Source organism: Saccostrea cucullata, unplaced genomic scaffold (assembly GCF_032062105.1).
Source record: "Saccostrea cucullata isolate Sc308-1 unplaced genomic scaffold, CSIRO_AGI_Scuc_v1 ctg2867, whole genome shotgun sequence".
Lineage (NCBI taxonomy): Eukaryota > Metazoa > Mollusca > Bivalvia > Ostreida > Ostreidae > Saccostrea > Saccostrea cuccullata.
In genome coordinates, this window is record NW_026934783.1 from 1 (window position 1) to 21075 (window position 21075).

General features: G+C 31.6%; 1 protein-coding gene across 1 annotated transcript; it reads left to right on the forward strand.

Annotated features, from left to right (window-relative positions):
* Positions 1–1042: 1042 nt before the first annotated feature.
* Positions 1043–19474, forward strand: LOC134241373 (uncharacterized). The gene is made up of 11 exons (XM_062723437.1): positions 1043–1843; positions 3075–3211; positions 3471–3567; positions 6975–7139; positions 7449–7697; positions 9318–9547; positions 13860–14451; positions 14751–14887; positions 15075–15171; positions 17710–17874; positions 18639–19474. Exons 1-11 carry the CDS (start codon positions 1075–1077, stop codon positions 18887–18889), a joined length of 2889 nt encoding a protein of 962 aa, XP_062579421.1. The 5' UTR covers positions 1043–1074; the 3' UTR covers positions 18890–19474.
* The last annotated feature ends 1601 nt before the right edge of the window (positions 19475–21075 follow it).

Sequence of the window (21075 nt, forward strand, 5' to 3'; positions counted from 1 at the left end):
ATCATCCTCAGGTAGTGTAGATTCTAATTTGTTCAAATGATGAACGCCTGGAGGGGGGGATAAATTCAAGCCCGATGTGCTCAGGTGAGCGCTGTGGCCCCTGGGCCTCTTGTTTTATAATACTGATGAGCAATACTTGATTGTGAACCTTTATTTTTCATTACATGTATAAGCTTATTGATTATCAGGTACAAGTATTATAATTATTTAATATCTGTATCGAGATCTATTATATAAGGAGAGGGTGTACACAGGCATCGCTTATTGCCAACGCTTTATTGCATTATTCAATGAAATATGTTTATATTAAAACGTAAAATGATTTTTTTTCTAGTGTTAGATATCTAGTATCGTATCTTCCTTTTAGCGATAAGCACTCATTTTATCTATTACTCATCAAGCAAGACAATTTTGATTATTAAGGGTACTTACCACAAACAAAAAATGGATGCACGGCTTGATATATAATTTTTGACTGATTTCGATTTAAAATGACATAAATAATTTATCCCTGAATTAAAAAGAAATCGTAGGTTTTCCTTGATGCTTAGATATGAGATTTTGTTTTGCCTTCTATACAATTCCATACAAAATTTTGCACAATTTTTTAACCTTATGACATAATCTTATATAATTCTCCCAATCTCCTTGACAAACATTATTCAGGTTACCAATTTAAATGTAAATCTATGAGAAATAATGCTGATTTCTGAAAAAAGTTTGTTTGTGTTATTTATCCTTAAAACCCGGTTTATATTTTAATTTTGGACGGAACGATAACATTGTTTTCTGAGAGCGCGCAAGAATCAAATAAATTCTTAAACAATAAAAAACACTTATTATATCTTTTGCTCATTAAGTACGTCATTTTATGAAATTAAATTCCGGATAAAAGTTTTCACTCTGGACAAAAAGATAACATTGGTTTTTTAAAAGCTTGTCAAGTATCTCTTTAGATTTCAATGTAGATCACTGCATTTTTTTAAAGCTGTTTGAGTTGATAAGATTTAAAAAAAAAACCTTTGTTACACATCATATAAAGGGCTCGCTTAAACATCAGAAATCACTGTAAAGATGGCCGTTCTACGAGTGCAATGTTTACTTCTCTTTATGTTCATGTATGGAACATTTGGTGATTTATCTTTAATTGAAAACGAAGTTTCTGATAAAAATGGTTTGCTCCCTAGTACCATATCCGGTAAGGCTTCCAATGTCCTACGTGACATTCTTAATCAGGAAAGTCTGGTCCGTTTCTCTATGGTACAAAAAATACAAAGTTTAGTTATGGATGCTACGAACAGCAAAAGCGATATACAAGTTATTAAGGCGAAACTTGGTGAAATGGCAAAGGACTTATGGAACTTGAAAACGAAAAACCAAATATTGGAGGAAGAAAATATTGAACTTAAAGAGAAATTCAAGATGGTGAATGGAACGGTGAATGTAAATACAAACTTTACAAAGCAAGAAATGCAATATATTGACCAGGTGGTTGAAAGTAAAACTTTAACTCTTCAGGAACAGTTTGATTTGTCAAAAAAGACATTGGAAAGAGACTTGAAAAAGGTCATACAAACATTGAAGATGACGGAACAGAATACAAAAGAGAAAATAAAGGCTTTAAATGAATCGCAAATGGTTTCCGCTAAAAGCCCGCAAATCGAAATGTTCCAATATCAAATGAATGCAATGAATGTAACATTACAGAAATGCAGCGTAAGCAGTTTTTTTGAACGTGTGAAAAAGACAGAGTACGCTTTAGAAAACTTCTCCGTCTCTGTTAATGAAACTCTACATACTGTTTGTGGGGATCTGAATGAATCCAGCTGGATCTTGTCTAAAGGTAAAATATTACATTGTATTTCAGTTAAGACTACTAAACTGAATTCTAAAGAGAATGATTGAAACAAACCTTGAAGAAAGAGAACTGTACATTAGAATAATCGTGTTACAAACTTTCTTTAATAAATATAGATATGATTTTTCTTCGAAATCGTTCATGAGATATATTTTAGGCGTTTGTACACCATATAATGTGTATCATCTTCCACATAAACCACAATAATGTTCGAATCTTTATTTGATCAATCTGTTAGTGAAGATGTTGTTTTTTCAAAATATATCTTCTCTTTCAAAATGATACAGAGGAATTAATTCATCGCACTTTTTATTTTCATTTTTAGCATACATTTATAATTTCTAATCACAAGTTCGTTTTTTTTTAAATACCCATATTAATTCATCAAAACAAATAAAATTACATATACAAAAAGGAATAACATTAATAAATACTATTGTTGTTCCTAGAAATAGACAATAGAAACTTTGTAAAGTTTTTTTCAAAGAAAGAAAAGATGGGAAGAAAGTTAAATGAAATCATTTCGAAAACTGATTTATTCAAGAGCGGATGTAATGCTGTTATGTAAGATTGCTGACGTCTTTAAATGTCTGTAAGTGAAATTTTCATTTGCCCATAGAATTAAATACTAGTATACGAATATGTATGTTATTGAACCTGAATATACACTGGGAAAAACATTTAAAAATGTAATTAAGTTAATAGAATTAAAGGTATATCCAGAAATTTGTTCAGGGGATTGGGGTTGAGAGGATACATGCCAGCTTATAGAGAAAAGAAACCAACTCCAAAGTGGCAAGATATACAATATATAAGCCATTAAAGGTACTTCTACTATAATAATGCCAAAGCAAAACAAAAAGATTTTTTTTAAATGGTGGGCAATACATATAAGGCATTTGACTTTTCACTTTTCGAAATTAATTTGCATTCAGTCGTAATTATCGGAAAAAAAGAGTTGAAAATGTATATTCTTCTTGTTCAGTCATATTCAAATGCTTACTGTGGGTCTTTTGGCAGAGGTGGATACAAGGTGTATTTGGTTTACACAATATTTATTTCGGAAAAAGGGGATAATTGCAGACAAAAATTCCTAATCAGGTTTCACCACACAATTTCAGTCAGTCCACAATTACTTGAGTATTTTCTGTTGAACATTGAAGTTTACAAGTGTCCTAAACATTTATTTGTGACAAATTTATAATCTTTTGCATAGTGCTTCTGAAGGATTGCGGGGAGATTTTAAAGAAGTTCCCGAGTTTAAAGGGTCGCAATGGTATATACAGAATTTCCGTAGGCTCTGAGGTCAAGTCTGTTTACTGTGACATGAGTACTGATGGCGGGGAGAGGACGGTGAGTACAACTCATAATAATAAAGAAGAAAAAATAATTTACTTGTTATAAAATAAAAATAAAAGTATTTTTATTTAGTAAAAAGATCTACTCCGTTTGTTCACAAAAAAAACCCCAGATTTTTAAAGAATTACATATATACATGATGTAGAATCCGTGTGTATTTGTCAAGATTTCATAAATGATTAAGTAAACAAGTTTTAAATTACTCAAGTTTGCTGAGTGTAAAACGAATTACAAATCAATTAATGTGTTTCAGGCTATTCAATGGAGACAGGACGGTTCTACAGATTTTTACAGGACGTGGACAGAATATAAACAAGGATTTGGTGATCCCTCTACAAACTACTGGATTGGTAAGATTGACTTTTTGCTTTAGCAAAAAAAACTTATCTCTAATTATAACTATATGTTATTGATTACATTATTTACTTTAGCATCATTTTCTTTGCATCTGGAAGCTTTTCTATGTATATTCAAATGTTTGTTGTAGAAAGCAAACACAAACGATACCCAATTTGCACCAGTTGTTATTTCCTGTTACTGTTTATAAATCCTGATGATTAAGTAGGCCTTTTAACTAATTTTTCAAGTTGCACAAACATTGCATAGATAGGTTTATAGGTACATGAAAATATTTAAAAAAAAAAGATAATAACTTATGCATACTTTTAATTACGTCATTAAAAAAATTAATATTTTATAATTGACTTTTACGATGTTGTGTTTTAAGGACAGGTAACTCAGGTGTGAAAAATGACCAATTAAGTGCCGAATTATGAGTTGTCGTTTATAGGAATGACATATAGGCTGTTTCGGCATTGGTATTGTTATGCACACAAAAGGGTTCCTTACATTGTTTTGTACACAAAAGTGTTGACCAAAAGAAGTAGAATGCCTTCACTCTACCTGAAATAACAGGGTCGAATGAATGGAGAACAGACTCTATTCAATATTTTTAACTTCTTTGACGACTGTTGTGAAGTAGAAAATAAAATGTCATGTTTTTTGTGTTCGCGCTTTTTCGCTTCCTATATAAAAACATATTTTTACAAGTAAATGCAACAACTGATTATCTTATTTGTGTTACTAAGCACGAAGGGGAACGACCGAGTATAAAAATTCAATCAGGTTAGAACTAAGAAGGAGGGTAGATTTCACTTTTTATTTTAATTAAAAATTTTAAATATATATTATTAAACGGTGTCCGCAAATACACAGTAAAGAAGTTTAACATTGGAGCTAAATTTTAAAATTACTGGATTCTACTGACAGCAAAGAAACACTTAGGAAATACTAAAAACTGACTTGCATGTAAACAGTTAGATCCTCGGGCCTGCTTCAAACAAGTTTCAGCAGCGAGTTATCGTTCATGAAAGCGAACCCTAGCGGCACTTGAAAGGCCTAAATTAAGCCATTTTACATTTATAAACACAAATAAAAACTATTGGAAAGAAACAGAAATTAGTTCTGCTTCTACATACATAAAAGATGCAGAAATCCTCAACTTTACAAAAATTTGCTTCCCAACATACCTGTACTCATGCAGTGTGCACGAGATTCAAGATCAATAATTTCGAAGATCTTATTTTTGCCTAATTCGGCCGAGGGCTCGTGGTACAACTTTTATTTTTGCTATACAATACTGTATTAAAAAGAATAAACAGATATCACTATTAGCAACAGATTTTAAAAAGAAATGAAGATATGCAGGACTTAGAAATAATTATAGAGCCAAGAATTCTTTGTAATTTTCTTTTGCAAATTTAATGAATGACATTTAATTACATAATTTGTTCCATTGATTTTTCTATCAACCTTAACAATACAAAAATCATCAAAATGTTTATCAAGAAAAAATAGGAGAATGAATCATATAATTTTATAAACCAAGAACCTAATTAAAAATAATTTCAAATCTAAGAAAAAAATCCTTTTGACGTGTAAGATGAATATTAAAGCAATAAACCATGTTACACAAAACATTTTACATGGTGAGGGTAGAGATTTACCATAGGTTCACAGCATTTACACAGATACAGTTTTTAGATATCTTTCAAAATACCCCAAATACCCAATTAATTATTTTTCAAAGATATTGCCCAATAAAAATAAACATTATAAATAAATATAGGTCAAAGAAACTTGATATTAAAGATTTGATAATGCAGAACGTATAAACAGGGGAAGGGGCTTTATGCGCTACTTTAATATAGTTGAGCTTATCTGCTTGTAAACCAGACGCACTTTCTCCATAAATACACTTCCAAAATGATCATCTTGTCACAATAGGCCAATGGAGAAAAGACTTTTCTTGGGCCCCCAGAACAACTTTTTAGTACAATTTAAATTGCATAAAATTAAAGGACTTACTATCAAATGAAAGGTCTTGTCACAAGGATTGAATATGTAAAGTATGAAGGTTTGCTTTTTAAAAGTAGGTCAAACTCCAAAGTCAAAGGGACAAAGGACTTGCTATCAAATGGAAGGTCTTGTCACAAGGATTGAATATGTAAAGTATGAAGGTTTGCTTTTTAAAAGTAGGTCAAACTCCAAAGTCAAGGTCAAAGGATCAAAGTTCTTGATATCCAATAAAGGGTCTTTTCACAAAAATTACACATGTGAAGTATTAAAGCCCTTTCCCTTAAAGTTCAAAAGTTATGGCCAAAGTTAAAGTTTTTTCATAAGTACAGAAATCTCCAAGGTCAAGGACAAAAGGTTAAAGTTGTTGGTATCCAAAGAAAGGTCCTTCCACAAAGCATACGTATGTGAAGTATAAATGTCCTTGTGTCTACTGTTCAAAAGATCTGGCCAAAGAAAAAGTTTGGAACTTTTGAGCAAAAGTAGGTCAAACTCCAAGGTTAAGTTCAAATAGTCAAATTTGGTGGTACCTTAAGAAAGGCCTTGTCACAAGAAATACACATGTGAAATATAAAAGTCATAGTTCCACTAAATTAAAAGTTATAGGCAAGGTTTAAGTTTTTGCGGACAAACAGACATACAGAGAGACAGACACATAGACACACAGACAGATGGACACAACAAAAACTATACAGTACAGCCCTGAAACTTCGTTTACGGGAGCAGAAAAAACAAAAAAGGAAAATAACAGTCGTAATATTGTAGATAATTATGAAAAACAACCATACAGTGTCCCTTACTGCTTTTTGAACAACGTCTCACAAGATTGTCTAGCTATACAATATTTATTTACATGAAAATATGAACAAAGTGCATTATTATACTCCTGTTAATATGTTTCCTATATAAAGTTCAGAGGGTAAAATAACTATCCTTTATAGTTTACGCATAGCAAAACTATACCCCGGGGTATAGTTTTTGCTATCCACCCTCGGAAAATTTTCATGCAATTGTTGCCGCCAATTTTGATTTCCAGCAATAAATCTTTAAATTGATGATGTCATAATGAATTCAGTAGCATTGTGACATCATCAGGATTTCAGATTATTCTTGCAGAATTATCTTACTCCAAAGAAATTCAAACCTCAGAAATAAAATTATACATCAGTATAATAAAACGCTTATCCACTGGTTGCGAGTGGGATAGCTCTTTTATCAAACCCTTGACAGGAACTATTCCCCTCGGGCAAGCCCGAGAATAGTTCTCTGTCGCGGGTTTGATAAAAGAACTATCCCACTCACACCCAGTGGATAAGTGTATATTATGCATTACATTGATAAAATAAGTATTCCAAAGATTGTTTACAATAAAGTAATATGTATGTTTTACCATTTTCTAAAGGAAATGACGCAATCTATGAGTTGACGAAGAACAAGGACCAGGAACTCCGGGTTGAGCTACAAAGATTTAATGGTGACGAAGCCTACGCTCAGTACTCCACATTTTATGTCGGAGATAAATACCATAAATACGTACTCACTGTATCGGGGTATTCAGGAACCGCAGGTAGAACTAATCATAACACTGAACTATAATCTCAATCATCATATGAGATAGGAAAATCAATCAGAAATTTAATTCTGCTTATAACACTTAGTTGGCTGAATAGAAAAAATTAATTTATATTGTAAATTTAAAGTGCATTGCTAAACTCAACTTGACTCAAATCAAGAGAGTTTGCTTGATGTCACATGTTTATCTTGCATATTATGAAGACATTTTAACTGGATATTATCTTAATATTAACTTGTTACGATGTTATTATTATTTTATCATTGAATTATAGATTATAACATTATCAATACTCTGTTACAGGTGACAGTTTGAATTATCACAATGGATATAAATGTACAACAAAAGACCAGGATAACGACAGGTATAGTGTTGGTAACTGTGCTGTATCATATCACGGAGCCTGGTGGTACAACGACTGTGCCTTGTCAAACCTGAACGGGCTGTATGGACAGTCTGGTGTGTCTGGTTGGAAATACACGACATGGTATCACTTGAAAAGTAACTGGGAAACATCAAAACAGACCGTGATGATGATCAGACACAAGAACTAGAGAACGTTTATAATCAGATCTGACACATCATTACAAATCTGATGTTTTATTTTTGTCAAACAATCAGAAACTTTTTCTATCACTGAATTAAATTTTCAACAATCATGCTTTCTTCCTAGAAACGCATTAATGTTGTTTATTATAAAGGTGGCAGTTATATGCAATAAAGAAACCTCAAAGCAGACAATGTGTGTGAGTTATTTTACACTTCATATTTGCATAGAAAAATGTCTTTAAACGGAATATTCATGGTGGATAAATATATCATAAACTTACAGTGGATGAAAAATTAAATGATCAACATAATATATAAGAAGTACTATAGTAAATAGGCTTACAATTTCGATATTAATTTTCTTTTTTTATAAATGTTATATAAATAAGTGATGATTATAAGTCTGAGTTGTGCTTCAAAGAACTGTAGTAGGATCTGTCTTGATATATTGAGATAAAACATTAATGAAAGTCATGAGATCTGTCACGGCATTCACAGAACTATCTCTATATAATAAACCTTCAGAGAAGTCATGCAAACATTTTATAGACAATTTTGAACACAAGGAAATTATGGTTTATCTTGTTTCTATAGGACTTTTATTAAGCTTTGACATGAAATCTGAACGCACCACTTACAGTGTATCATGTCAGATTTAGGGGAGGGGGCTTGTGATCATGAATCCTAAATTAATGTCTAAATAAATTTAATTGAAGAAACTTAAGATAATAATAAATTAGCGAATAAAAAAATAAATGCTTTTATTAAGAAAATAAAAATGAATTTTCTAAAAAAAAAAACATTCATAGATCTAAAGCAATGCAAGTATTACTTTGTATTTGATGAACGGCGTGCATGGTATTTAAGTTTACAAGTACAAAAATATAAAACAAATGTTATTTATATGAATTCAGTTGTGACCACATTCAAAATTTAAATGTTATATAAAAGTCCTAACTAACAAGAAGATAAGCGAAAAAAATGTCATAATTTCGCAATTTCTATTGTTAAGATAAGGAAGCAAGTGGCATCAAACGTTACTATGATTACATCAGACGGGGTGGAGCTAGGGGGTGCTAAGGAGAAAGTCTACACACCTGAGCAGCTTGACCATGGAAAGCATTTTAAATAATATTAAGTAGCAGAAGAAAACAGAAAAGGATACTTATCACTAGGTGTCGTCGTATCATTAGGTATATTATGTTTAATGCACTGAGACATGCGCGGATCCGGGACTTTTTTCGAGATGGGGTGGAACATACCAACATTAATTTGTAAATTGAACTTTAAAATACGTGTTTATTTTTATCATTTATTTGTTTAGAATGGAGTACTGTACACACTTTATTTACGTATGAGAGATTTCTCTTCAATAAACCCCTATGCTCTCCTCCTAAAAGCTGTAGTACTCCTGTAAGTCGTTCAGTCCATCTGCCAGTTTACAGAGTTCATCTTCCAGTTTACAGCGTTCATCCGCCAGTTTACAGCGTTCATCTTCCAGTTTACACCGTTCATATACCAGTTTACACCCTTTATCTGCCAGTTAACAGCGCTCATCTACCAGTTCAAAGCGTTCATCTGATTTACAGCCTTTATCTGCCAGTTTACAACCTACATTTCTAGTCTACAGCATTAATCTACCAGTTTACACCATTCATCTACCAGTTCACATCGTTCATCTACCAGTTTACAACCTTCATCTACCAGTTTACACCGTTCATCTACCAGTTTACACCGTTCATCTTCCAGTATACAGCGTTTATCTTCCAGTTTACACCGTTCATCTTCCAGTTTACACCGTTCATTTTCCAGTATACAGCGTTCATCTTCCAGTTTACACCGTTCATTTTGTGGTATACAGCGTTCATCTTCCAGTTTACACCGTTCATTTTTTGGTATACAGTGTTCATCTTCCAGTTTACAGCCTTCATCTGCCAGTTTGCGGCGTTCTTCTTATGAATATTTAAACAATAAAATGCGGTCGCAGCTATTGCAGAAAAAATTTACATAACCCGCCTATGCGGGTTATGTATTTTTTCTGCAACAGCTGCTTCCGTTAATTCCAGTAATAGCAAACAAAGAAAGACATTTTCTTGTTTATATTTATATCTCTTTAAATAATCATTTAAAGCAGGATTAAAAAGATTAATTATTGTATTAATGATGCGAACGTCTTTATACGTTTCATTGATGGAACAGCCACTGATCAAGAAATCTGTACAGGCGACATGCCTACTGCAATTCATGCAGTGATTAACGCAATGGGTTTTCTTAAGAAATAAAGGAGAAAATATTCAGTTGATGTAAATATCTATTGCACAATGCAGAAAATAAACTACATTCTAAAATTAATTCGGTAAGGGATGTTAAAGATGAGTTATTTAGAATGGGACTTGGAAATTTTTGGTTTAATCAAGATTTTATTAATGCAACACAGTTTATATCTTGAATACGGAAAGATTATTGAATATCTACCTTCAAGATTGTAATGCTTTTTTTTTTTTTTGAAAATTCAACAAAGTGTTTTTTTGTACAAGTACATTGTGTGTGACAATTTTTCCAAAATCCATGCAAATTTGAAAAAACCTATTTATTCTAAGTTAAAGAAAAATATTACAAGAATAAGACTTTCTTCCTATAACTTAAGTATAAAAACAGGAAGAAATAGAAAATTGAAAGAAGCAATAGAATATGTCAATTTTGTAGTGATCACTGTATAGAAGATGAATATCATTTTTTGCTTGAATGTCCTGTTTAAAAAAAATATATCAAACAATAGTATTTCAGATCTCCAAATGTGTACAAGCTTACTTAGTTACTCAGCTCTCATGATGTTAAGGTTTTAATTGGTTTAGGAAAATTTATTCTCCATGCAAAGGAATTAAGGAATTAAGAAATAATGAAGAATTTAATTTATATATGTGTATTATATACTATAGTTATTTTTCATGTAATAATGGATAATTTGAAATAATTATAGTGTGTATTTGTTGTTTTGTTTTTTTTGGGGAGTCAAGCAGATGGACACTAGGGGTTCCACTCTCGCAGATTTATATCTGTTTTTATTTATATGCTAATGAGCCGTATGGCTTAAAGTTATTCAATAAAGACTTATATAATTTGTGTTCAGGTATCCATAGTACAAGCTTCATCATTTTTCATTAAATGACTTGGTAAGGACATGCATATTAATAATTACATGAAGAATCGTAATAATTGTCACTGGACCAAGTTTACGTTTCTTTAATGAAAGCAAGTAAATGTCTCTCCTTTTCAATTAACTTAATAGCCAGCTATTACATCATCAAGAAAGTCCTTAACGTGTCCCAAATAATAATAATATTACTCTTCAGTCTCTTTATAATAATATACTCATTGGTAGGCACATATCCTTAAAGTAGAAAAAACCAAGATTTCTTCTTTTATCTTTTTAAGTGGACACATTTTCCTAAATGTTACCAAAGAATATTGCTTAAACTGCCTAGGTCCTGTAATGCGCAGTATAAGCAATTCTCTTCTCAATTAGATGGAAAACAAGACACTTTAAATGGGAGGTCTGCAAATATCATACATTATCGTCTCTATTTACAAGGAACACTTATCTTTGCATATTTAACTTCCTTTTTATTTGGATTTTACAGACCTTGAGTTTCTTAGCATGACTCAGAGGAACTGTTTGTGATGTTGTTTTTTTCAGTTTTTAAAACTACTGTAGCTTTTTGTAGCAAAGACCTTAAAAATGTTGTAAAATTGGAAGATCCCCTTTACTTTTCAATATCCATAAAATTGAAACAAAAATACATTTCTTTCTCAAACAAACCTTATCAATATGTTACAAGCAAAACAAAGAAAACAGGACCATTCTACATATTTTACCGGATTCGAAGCCATTATAAAGAAGAATAAGGTGATTTCTCTGTGAGTCACTGGATTTGTAAAGCTGACTTCGATAGGTTGAGTGCATTTTTGAACTCGTCATCGGTGCAAGTTTATATCAATAAAATTTAGTATGAAACCAATTATCTTAAAAAGTCCAAAATACAGGGAGTCCCGATCTTTCCTTCGGACTTCAATTTCTATAATGAATTCTGTCGAAGATTATGCCAGACAGTGTTAATTTAGACAAAAAATATCTGAATACTTTGTCAGAGTGGAATAAGTTTTTATAAATCTATATTATTTTATTTTAAAGAAGGATATGAAGATAACGAACAAGATTCAATATCAAAGTCCATAAAAGAACACAAAATAAGAGCAGAGCAAACACGGACCCCCGAAACATCAGAGGTGGGATCAGGTGCCATGGAGGAGTGAGCATCCCCTGCTGACCGGTCACACCTACCATGTGCTCCTTGTCATGGTCGGGATATAACGGAAAAAATCCGTCGTCAATTCAGTGTATAAATAATGAACTAACAATTAGAATGAAAACGTCAGTCAGCATTTGACGCAATGATAAATTGTCTTTGCTGACAAGGAATCGATGCAGTCGAAATCTGATGACATTTAAATGTCAAACAGAGAATCACCTAGAAATGCATTACCAAGTATATGAACAACATCTAAACAAATGTAGACTGTTTGATCTGTCATAGCTTTCATTCTCCTAGAAACAGTTCAGTTAAATAAATTATACAGCGTTTTTTAAATAATTTTAATTTTGTTTGCAAGAAGTGGAGGGATTTCCCTGTATACACAATTAGCAAATAATATATATTCATTGACTTGGTTCGAGGACAACATGCCTAACGGCCTCAGGCAGACAGTTTGGTTCAAAGGTCCGACAAAACGCATTTTGCCCGAAAACTCAGTCAATAGATGTTTTGTTATACCTTTCATTTTATTTAATTTTTTTGACATAGTGATACATGTATTTTGTACTGTCCTCCGTTATCTTACATCAGGTCCATCACTGTTGAACAACAAAGAATGAAAATGAGATGAAGCTCCTCCCATTCTGTGAAGGATGAGATAACGAACAGTATTCAGTCTCAAAGTCCATAAAAGAATACAAAATCAGAGCAGAGCAAACACGAACGCCCAAAACATCAGAGGTGGGATCAGGTGCCATGGAGGAGTGAGCATCCCCTGCCGACCGGTCACACCCGCCGTCTGCTCCTTGTCATGATCACGAAATAATGGAAAAAATCCGTCGTCAATTCAATGTATAAATAATGGAATAACAATTGGTATGAAAAACGTCAGTCAGCATTTGACTCAATGATAAATTGTATTTGCTGACAAGGTCATTGTATCGACCATAGAACTTACGAAATAATGACTTTAAACGAGACTTCTGCTATTCTTGTTTCATCAACTTGCTTGTCAATAATTTAGCTCGTTTTAGAAAGTGTTCATACGTAGAGCATGCTCTTGCGTATCGAATCAACTGAGATATATATATAAACCATATACAGGTGATGAAGGTATATTGCTGCATAAGTAAGGGAAGATGACGATAGAAAAGTTAAAGTCATCACGTTTATCATAAAGCTTGGTTGTTAGATTACCATTAGTGTCTTTTTCAAGTAAGATATCCAAGTATGAAACAGAAATGTCAGACTCTGTGGTATCTTTTATCTCAAGCTCATCAGGATATATCGTATCGACGTAGGCGGTCATGACGTAAGCGGTCCAAAATCTTTCCGACCGGTTCAACATCTCACTCAGCGGTCAAACATTTTTTTATGCCCACTCAGCAAAACATTTGAAATGTTAAACTTTTTTATATAGATTTGTATAGGATCAATTTTTTAATGGTATAACAATGATGTATTCAAATATTCATATATTTTTGTTAATTTTGTTAAAAAGTGTATTCCTCACAAAACTTGCATAGAGTGAAGGTTGGGGATAATGAACAATGATCAATCTTACAGGGAAGATATATGCCTAGAAGTATGCATTATGCCGGTCATATCCGTCACTAGTTCTATGCATTGATCAAAGTTAATTTGAAAACATATTCTGAATCAAGGAATTTTTATAAGATGTCTAACGGTCATTTTTGTATGTAAAATAATCAAATATCAAAGATGAATGACAATTAGAAGCTTTAGAAGTATTATAGAATTATTATGTTCTTTTCAGCAAAAAAAACAATTACTATTTCAATGCTTCATGACATGATTACACTGCTAACGCCCATTGTTGCACAACATATAAAGAGCCTCCTCACACATAAGAAGTTACTTTTCTGCAAAGATGGGTGTACTACATGTACTATGTTTTATTCTCTCTATGTTTGTGTATGGAACATTTGGTGATTCATCTTTACTTGAAAACGAAGCTTCTGATAAAAATGGTTTGCTCCCTAGTGCCGTATCCGGTAAAGCTTCCAAGGTCCTACGTGACATTCTGAATCAGGAAAGTCTGGTCCGCTTCTCTATGGTACAAAAAATACAAAATTTAGTGATGGATGCTACGGACAGCAAAAACGATATACAAGTTATAAAGGCGAAACTTAGTGAAATGGCAAAGGACTTACGGAACTTGGAGACGAAAAACCAAATATTGGAGAACACAATGAAGGAAATGAAGGTTCTAAATGAATCTCAATCAGTGTCTGCCAAAATCCCCCAAATAGAGGAACTCAAAAACCAAATGAATGAAATAAATGTAACATTACAGAAGTGCAGTGTGAACAGTCTTTTGGAACATTATAAATATACAGAGGACGCTTTAGGAAGATCTGTGAATGAAACTCTGCAAGCTGTTTGTAGAGATCTGAATGAATCCAACTGGATCTTGTCAAAAGGTATATTATAACATTCTGTTTATGTTTAGACTATTAAACCGGATTTGAAAGAGAACAGTTGGAACAAGCGTTCATAATGGAGCTTTCTACATAAAACTTATAAATTAATCATTCTTTTCGAAGACCGAATCAATCAAGATTGATTTTTAATCACGTATATATTTATTTTTTATTTTGATGTTTTGGGGCTGCCTTTTGCTCTTTATAAACCTAAATTTTGAAAGAACACTATAACGTATATAGTCTGATTTACAATATAGAGTATGTATGTGGGTAACATTGAATATTCTTTTACACAGTGCTCCCAAAGGATTGTTCGGACATTCTGAAGAAATACCCGAGTTTAGAAGGAAGGGACGGAGTATACAGAATATCCATGGCCTATGAAGTAAAGTCTGTTTACTGTGACATGAGAACTGATGGAGGAGGGTGGACAGTGAGTAAAACTTGTTATTAAATAAAGAGAATAATTTAGGAGTGTGTGTGAAAAATTCTCTTCTACAAAATATAGCATTTATAGCTATTGTCAAGATTTCTTATAAGTACATAAACACGTCTTAAACTTAAAATACTCACGTTTACCAAATTCTAAACGAACTTTGAATTCAATTAATGTGTTAAAGGTAATTCAAAGAAGACAAGACATTTCTACAGATTTTTACCGGACATGGTCAGAATATAAAGAAGGATTTGGGGAGCCCTCTACAAACTACTGGATCGGTAAGTTTAGTTATGTACCATTTATATATTGTAAGGTGTCTATTTAAATGTAGTGGCAGAATATGATAAACAAGGATTTGGAGATCCCTCTAAAAACTACTGGATCGGTATGTTTAGTTTATGTAATATTTACATTATAAGGTACCTATCTATATGTAGTGTCAAAATATAAACAAGGATTTAGGGATCCCTCCAACAATTACAGCATTGGTAAAATTTACATCTCTCTTTTCTAACAAATAAACCTTATCATCTTCAATGAGAACTGCACGTAAATGAGTATATTATTTACTTGAATATAATTTTATTCATAGTAAGAGTGAATTAAAATAGTGTCTTTCATAGAAAGCAAACACTGAAACAAACTAAATTCAATATGCAGCCATTTGTTATTCCTTGTTTATTCTTATAATAAACCCTAGAATAAAGCTATATTGCATGGATTTCAGATAAACTATCACTTTTCCTTGAAAACAGAGTACCACAGAAACCATTGTAAAGAAGCGTAAAAAAATTTTCTGCCTCTAAATAATTGGAAAGGTTGCATAAATTCTCAACTAATTTCGGACTCACTTGCAAACATTCGCTTCCTAAAATACCTGTAATCATGAAGTGTGGAGGAGATTCTAAATCAATCATTTCGAAGATCCTATTTTTGCATACCTCAACTGATGCTCATGGTACAACATTTTGTGATATCTAATCCCAACAGACATCATGAAATAAAGAAAAACATCGCACAGAAACAATTTAAAATAAAATACTTTATAACTCTTTTTCTATTTTTTTTTTACTTGGCATTTACCTATATCATTTTTTCTATATATTTTATATCAAACTTGGCCCAAAAAATCCAAAATATTTATCAAGAATAAATAGCAGATTATGTCAAATAATTTTATAAACCATGACCAAAATGACAGAAAATTTAAAATCTAACAAAAGTCCATCCTTTCGAAAGCTTACATGATTTCTTGAATAATAAATCATGCTACATAGAAAATTCTACTGAACAATAGCCTTTTCATGGGTCCATCGGATCTATTTTTTACGATACAGAACAGTTAAAAATTTTAAAATGACATATCAACGTACAATTCTATTAAAGTCAATGTTTATTCAATTGCATACAAAATAAGGGAAGACAAATTCTTCTGTAATAAAACAGACACACTTAATCTAAGACATTAATTCAGTACAACAATCTGTTTTGTTCAGACCTGCGTTAACATGATTAAGAAGTAACAACATAATATTTTGGTTTGTTATGTTTGTATGCAATTGAATAAACATTGACTTTAATAGCATTGTATGTTGATATGTCATTTTGAAATGTTTAACCTGGTCAGTAGGAATTGATTTTTTTATGTAATAAGATTTCACAGAAAATAGGTATTTTACCCGTCTATAAAGTTTTATGCCAAAGGCAGCATTGCTGAAAGTTTATTACACTGTTATTTTTCCTCACTTGACCTATTGTTGTACTGTTTGGTGTTCAGCCAAAAACAAAAGTTTTATTAATAGAATTTTTAAATTACAGAAAAGGGCTGCTAGAATTATTATGAATGTGAAAGAAATTCAAACTCCTACTGTAGACATTTTAGTGCTCTTAAATGGATGCCTATACATGACTATTTTATATATAGAAAACTTGTCCTTGCTTTTGAAATTTTGAAAAGTATGATACCAGAATATTTGAATGTTTTTAGATATGTTAGCTAGGTTAGTTTTAGGGCAACAAAGAGTACTGTTAGTGACCTTTTATTCATTCCAAAAGCAAGAACAGAGTATTATAAACAATCTTTTAATGTCTCGACTGCAATTTTGTGGAACCAGTTGCCTGATTCTATTAGAAACTGTAATTGTTTAGCTTCTTTTAAACCAGCCTTTTTGCGAAAATTTAATTAAAAGAGTTGAAAAAATGGTTTTAAATGAATTTTTATCTTGTGGCACAATATTTAATACTAGTAGTTTATTTACTAGCATGTACAAATATGTCTTATATAATATGCTATGTATATATTCTTTTTTACTCTATTTTCTACTTTATTATTTGTTTTTAATCTGTCTATAAATATGTTTCATACAGGACCACAATGTAAACTAGTAATATGTACTAATTGTGCTATCCTGCCTAAATAAAAGAATTTATTTATTATTATTAAATTGAATCATCTGTCCTTAAACGTATCAATAGTAAAATAATACGTTTTTGTCACTTTAATGCTGCCTTGTAAGGTAAGAAAGGTGATAGATATTAAATCTATTACAAATGTTATAATATCCAAACAAATAAGTAAATTACATTGATTTCGTAATATGATAGATAATAAACGAAATACAGTACACTGTGCATGAATATAAACCCTAAACGATTTTTACTGCTTTTACTTGTACGGTATCTCACAAGTATTTTTAGTAAATTGCAATATTTATCTACATGAAAATATCAACAAAGTACGTTTAATATTACGTTTAAAAAAGTGTTATAAAGATTATTACTATCAGTTAATATTGCCTGTTTCATCCTCTTTTAAGGAAATGACGCAATCCATGAGTTGACAAGGAACATGGACCAAGAACTCCGGGTTGAACTCCAAAGTTTTGATGGTGCTGAAGCATACGCTCAGTACTCCGCGTTTCATGTCGGTGATCAATACAATAAATACGTACTAACTGTATCGGGATATTCAGGAACCGCAGGTAAGTTTGATCATAATGTTCAGTTATCATCACACCGGATACAAATATAGTTTATAATTAAATTCTGCTTCCACTAAATGGAAAATTTTACATATATAGTATATAGTGTGTTCCTTATGTCACTATTCGACTGACATCAAAAAAGTATCATTTATGTCGCAGCTTAATTTTTCATATCATTAGGGCATCTTTGAATGGATATTATCTAAATATTTTCACTTTGAAATGATAGAAAGCTATGATATAAAGAATAAATTACATAGAAATGCAAGTTATTTTAAGTCTTCCTAACCCTTTAAAGCCCTTTTCTATCTTAAAAAAAACACCTATTCCATGTCTTTAATGCGTAATACGTACAAACCAGGGTTCTTTTGAAGATAATAGATTCATTGCTTGAATGTGCTGTAAAGCTTATACCCCAATGTGTACATGAATTTTTAACAATATTTTTTTTTAAAAAATAAAGCAAATGTACCATTTAAAAAGGAGATGTGATATCTCGTTTTCAGTCATATACGTTTCAGGTATCTTCACAGTACAAATTATATTTCAGAATGCTTTGATACAAACTTTGTCTTAAAATGTAGGATATCTCGCATAAATAATATATGAGGTATTTCTTTGTTATCATTACATTATTCATTTACAATGTTTCTTTTAAATCCTCGACAATAGTGATTACGGTGGAGGTTATACAATGCTTTGAGTAATGTTTTAATTGTTACTAATTTATGGATTATGATTTTATCTATACTCTATTTTAGGTGACAGTTTGGCTTATCACAATGGAATGAAATTCACCACAAAAAATCAGGATAATGACAACAAAAACTCTAGTAACTGTGCAACAGAATACCACGGGGCCTGGTGGTACAAGGGATGTCACTACTCAAATCTCAATGGGCAGTACGTCAAGTCTGCCGTGTCTAATGCTAAACACCCGACATGGTTTCACTGGAAAAGTAAACATGAAGCGTTAAAACGGAATGTGATGATGATTAGACACAAAAATTGAATCATTTTAATTACTTAATCTTTCTTCTTTAATATTAGGGGGTCGTGTTTTATGCCCTATTCACCTAAATAACAGTTTATAGTTTTGTGTATGGTATCACTAGTAACAAAAATATAATTCATTATAACAGACTCTGATGATGATCAGACAAAGAAACTAACGCGTCCGAAAAGTCTGTTTTGTCTGGTGTTAAATACCCGGTATAATTGAACTGAAAAAAAGAAAGAAACAAAAGACAACGATGACGATCAGACACAGAAATTAATAGCTTTAAAAAAATCCATAATCAGTCCTGGCAAGAATGATGATTATCGGTTAAATAGTTTACTCATATGAAATAGGTAGTATTAAAACGTTATCCAATATGCTTATATCTGCTCTATTACAATTCATTCATTTATTAAGTACATTTTGTTGGTTTGATGGCAACCACCTGACATGATATCCCTGCCAAAATGTTCAAAAGGCTTCGATGATCAGATATGAAAACTAGAGATAATTTATGATCAGACCTAATATAATATAAGTAATGACTCATTACATTTTTTTTTATATTTTACTTTTGTCAAATAAATAGCAAATTGATGTAGTTTCATTATTTCATTGCAGTTTTATTATCTAAATCTTGTAAATAGACAATTACTTTATGCAATATAGAATTTTTTCTTTGTATAAATACATAAATGTTCTCCATTATAAATGCTTCAATTAAGGTTTCGTCAAAGGTCAACATGTCTAGTAAATTATTTTTACAATTGCTCCAAAACTATGTGTGATAAAAAGTCAAAACATTTACAGTTTTTACATATATCACTGATTAATAGATAGAAAGTATCACTTGATAACAATAATTTTAAAAAGATATCTTTTGAGAAAAATTTTATCGGAAAACTTGCATATTAAAAGAGAAATGCACCTGCTTAATTCTGTCCTTTTTGTGAAAACAATAATTGCAGAAATAATATATGTTTATCATTGATGGGCAAGTTGGACGTGAATGGTCTCTGAAAGGTTGTTATTGAAAGCGTGGCATGTATAAAGACAAGACCCCTATAGAATCCGCCATTTGCAGTGTACTTTCACTTTCAAGTCTTAACATTTGGATAAAATAAACAGGGAAAACAACTTTCCAGAGGCTATCCAAGTCCAACTTGCCCTTCACTGATAAACATATTTTGTTTCTGCAATGATGGTTTTCACTAGAAGCACGGAATTAATTAGGTGTATTTTTTTGAAAATATAAGCATTTTTAAGAAGAATTTTTCTCAATTAATATTATTCCAAGTATTTTTTTTATCAAGTGATACTTTCTATCTGTTAATCAATAGAAAATTTATAAACTGTGAAAGTTTTAACTTTATACCTTACATAGTTTTGGGGCTATTGTAAGAATAAATTTTTGGACATGTTGACCTTTGACGAAACCTTAAAGGTGCTTCACGAAGAGAACTCAAAGCAGGGAGATTGGATGGAAGTTAAATTTTAGCATCACACATGTATATCAATATGGAATAAAGTTAAATATAATTGATGAATTTAATCACCTAATATGAATTATATGGTGATAACAAACAATATTGAAGCTCGTAAGTCCACGAAGCAAAACAAAATAAAAGTTGAGCTAACAAGGACTACGAAATATCAGAGGTGTGATTAGGTGCTATGGGGAGTGAGCATCTCCTGCCGACCGGTCATACCCGCCGTGTGCTCCTTGTCATGAATTGGAAACAATGGAAAAATCTATCGTCAATATATTGTGTAAATAATAACATAACAATTAGTGTGAAAAACGTCAGTCAGCATTTGACTCAATGATAACTTATTTACTGAAAAAGTCATTGAATTGACAAAAGAACTTACAAAATGATGACTTTAAACGAGACTGCTATTCTTGTTTCAACAACTTGTTTGTCAATAATATACCTGTTTTGAAATTGTTCATACGTAGAGCATGTTTTTGCGCAACGAATGAAATGAGGGATATAAAATCTGTATGCAGGTGATGAAGGTATATTGCTGCATACATGAAAGTAAGGGAATTTAATGACAGAAAAGTAAATGTCAGAGTTTAGCTGTCAGATTACCATTAACATCTTTTTCAAGTAAAACATCCAAATATGAAATATATTTCTCAGACACTGTGATATTGTTTTCTAAAGCTCACCAGGATACATCGTATCGACATA

What these genes read in the sequence shown, in the direction of transcription:
- LOC134241373 (XM_062723437.1), top strand. Translation starts at nt 1,075, where the DNA reads ATGGCCGTTCTACGAGTGCAATGTTTACTTCTCTTTATGTTCATGTAT. An exon ending in CAGCTGGATCTTGTCTAAAG is followed by an intron (nt 1,844 to 3,074) that starts GTAAAATATTAC and finishes TCTTTTGCATAG; the next exon opens with TGCTTCTGAAGGATTGCGGG. An exon ending in CTGATGGAGGAGGGTGGACA is followed by an intron (nt 14,888 to 15,074) that starts GTGAGTAAAACT and finishes AATGTGTTAAAG; the next exon opens with GTAATTCAAAGAAGACAAGA.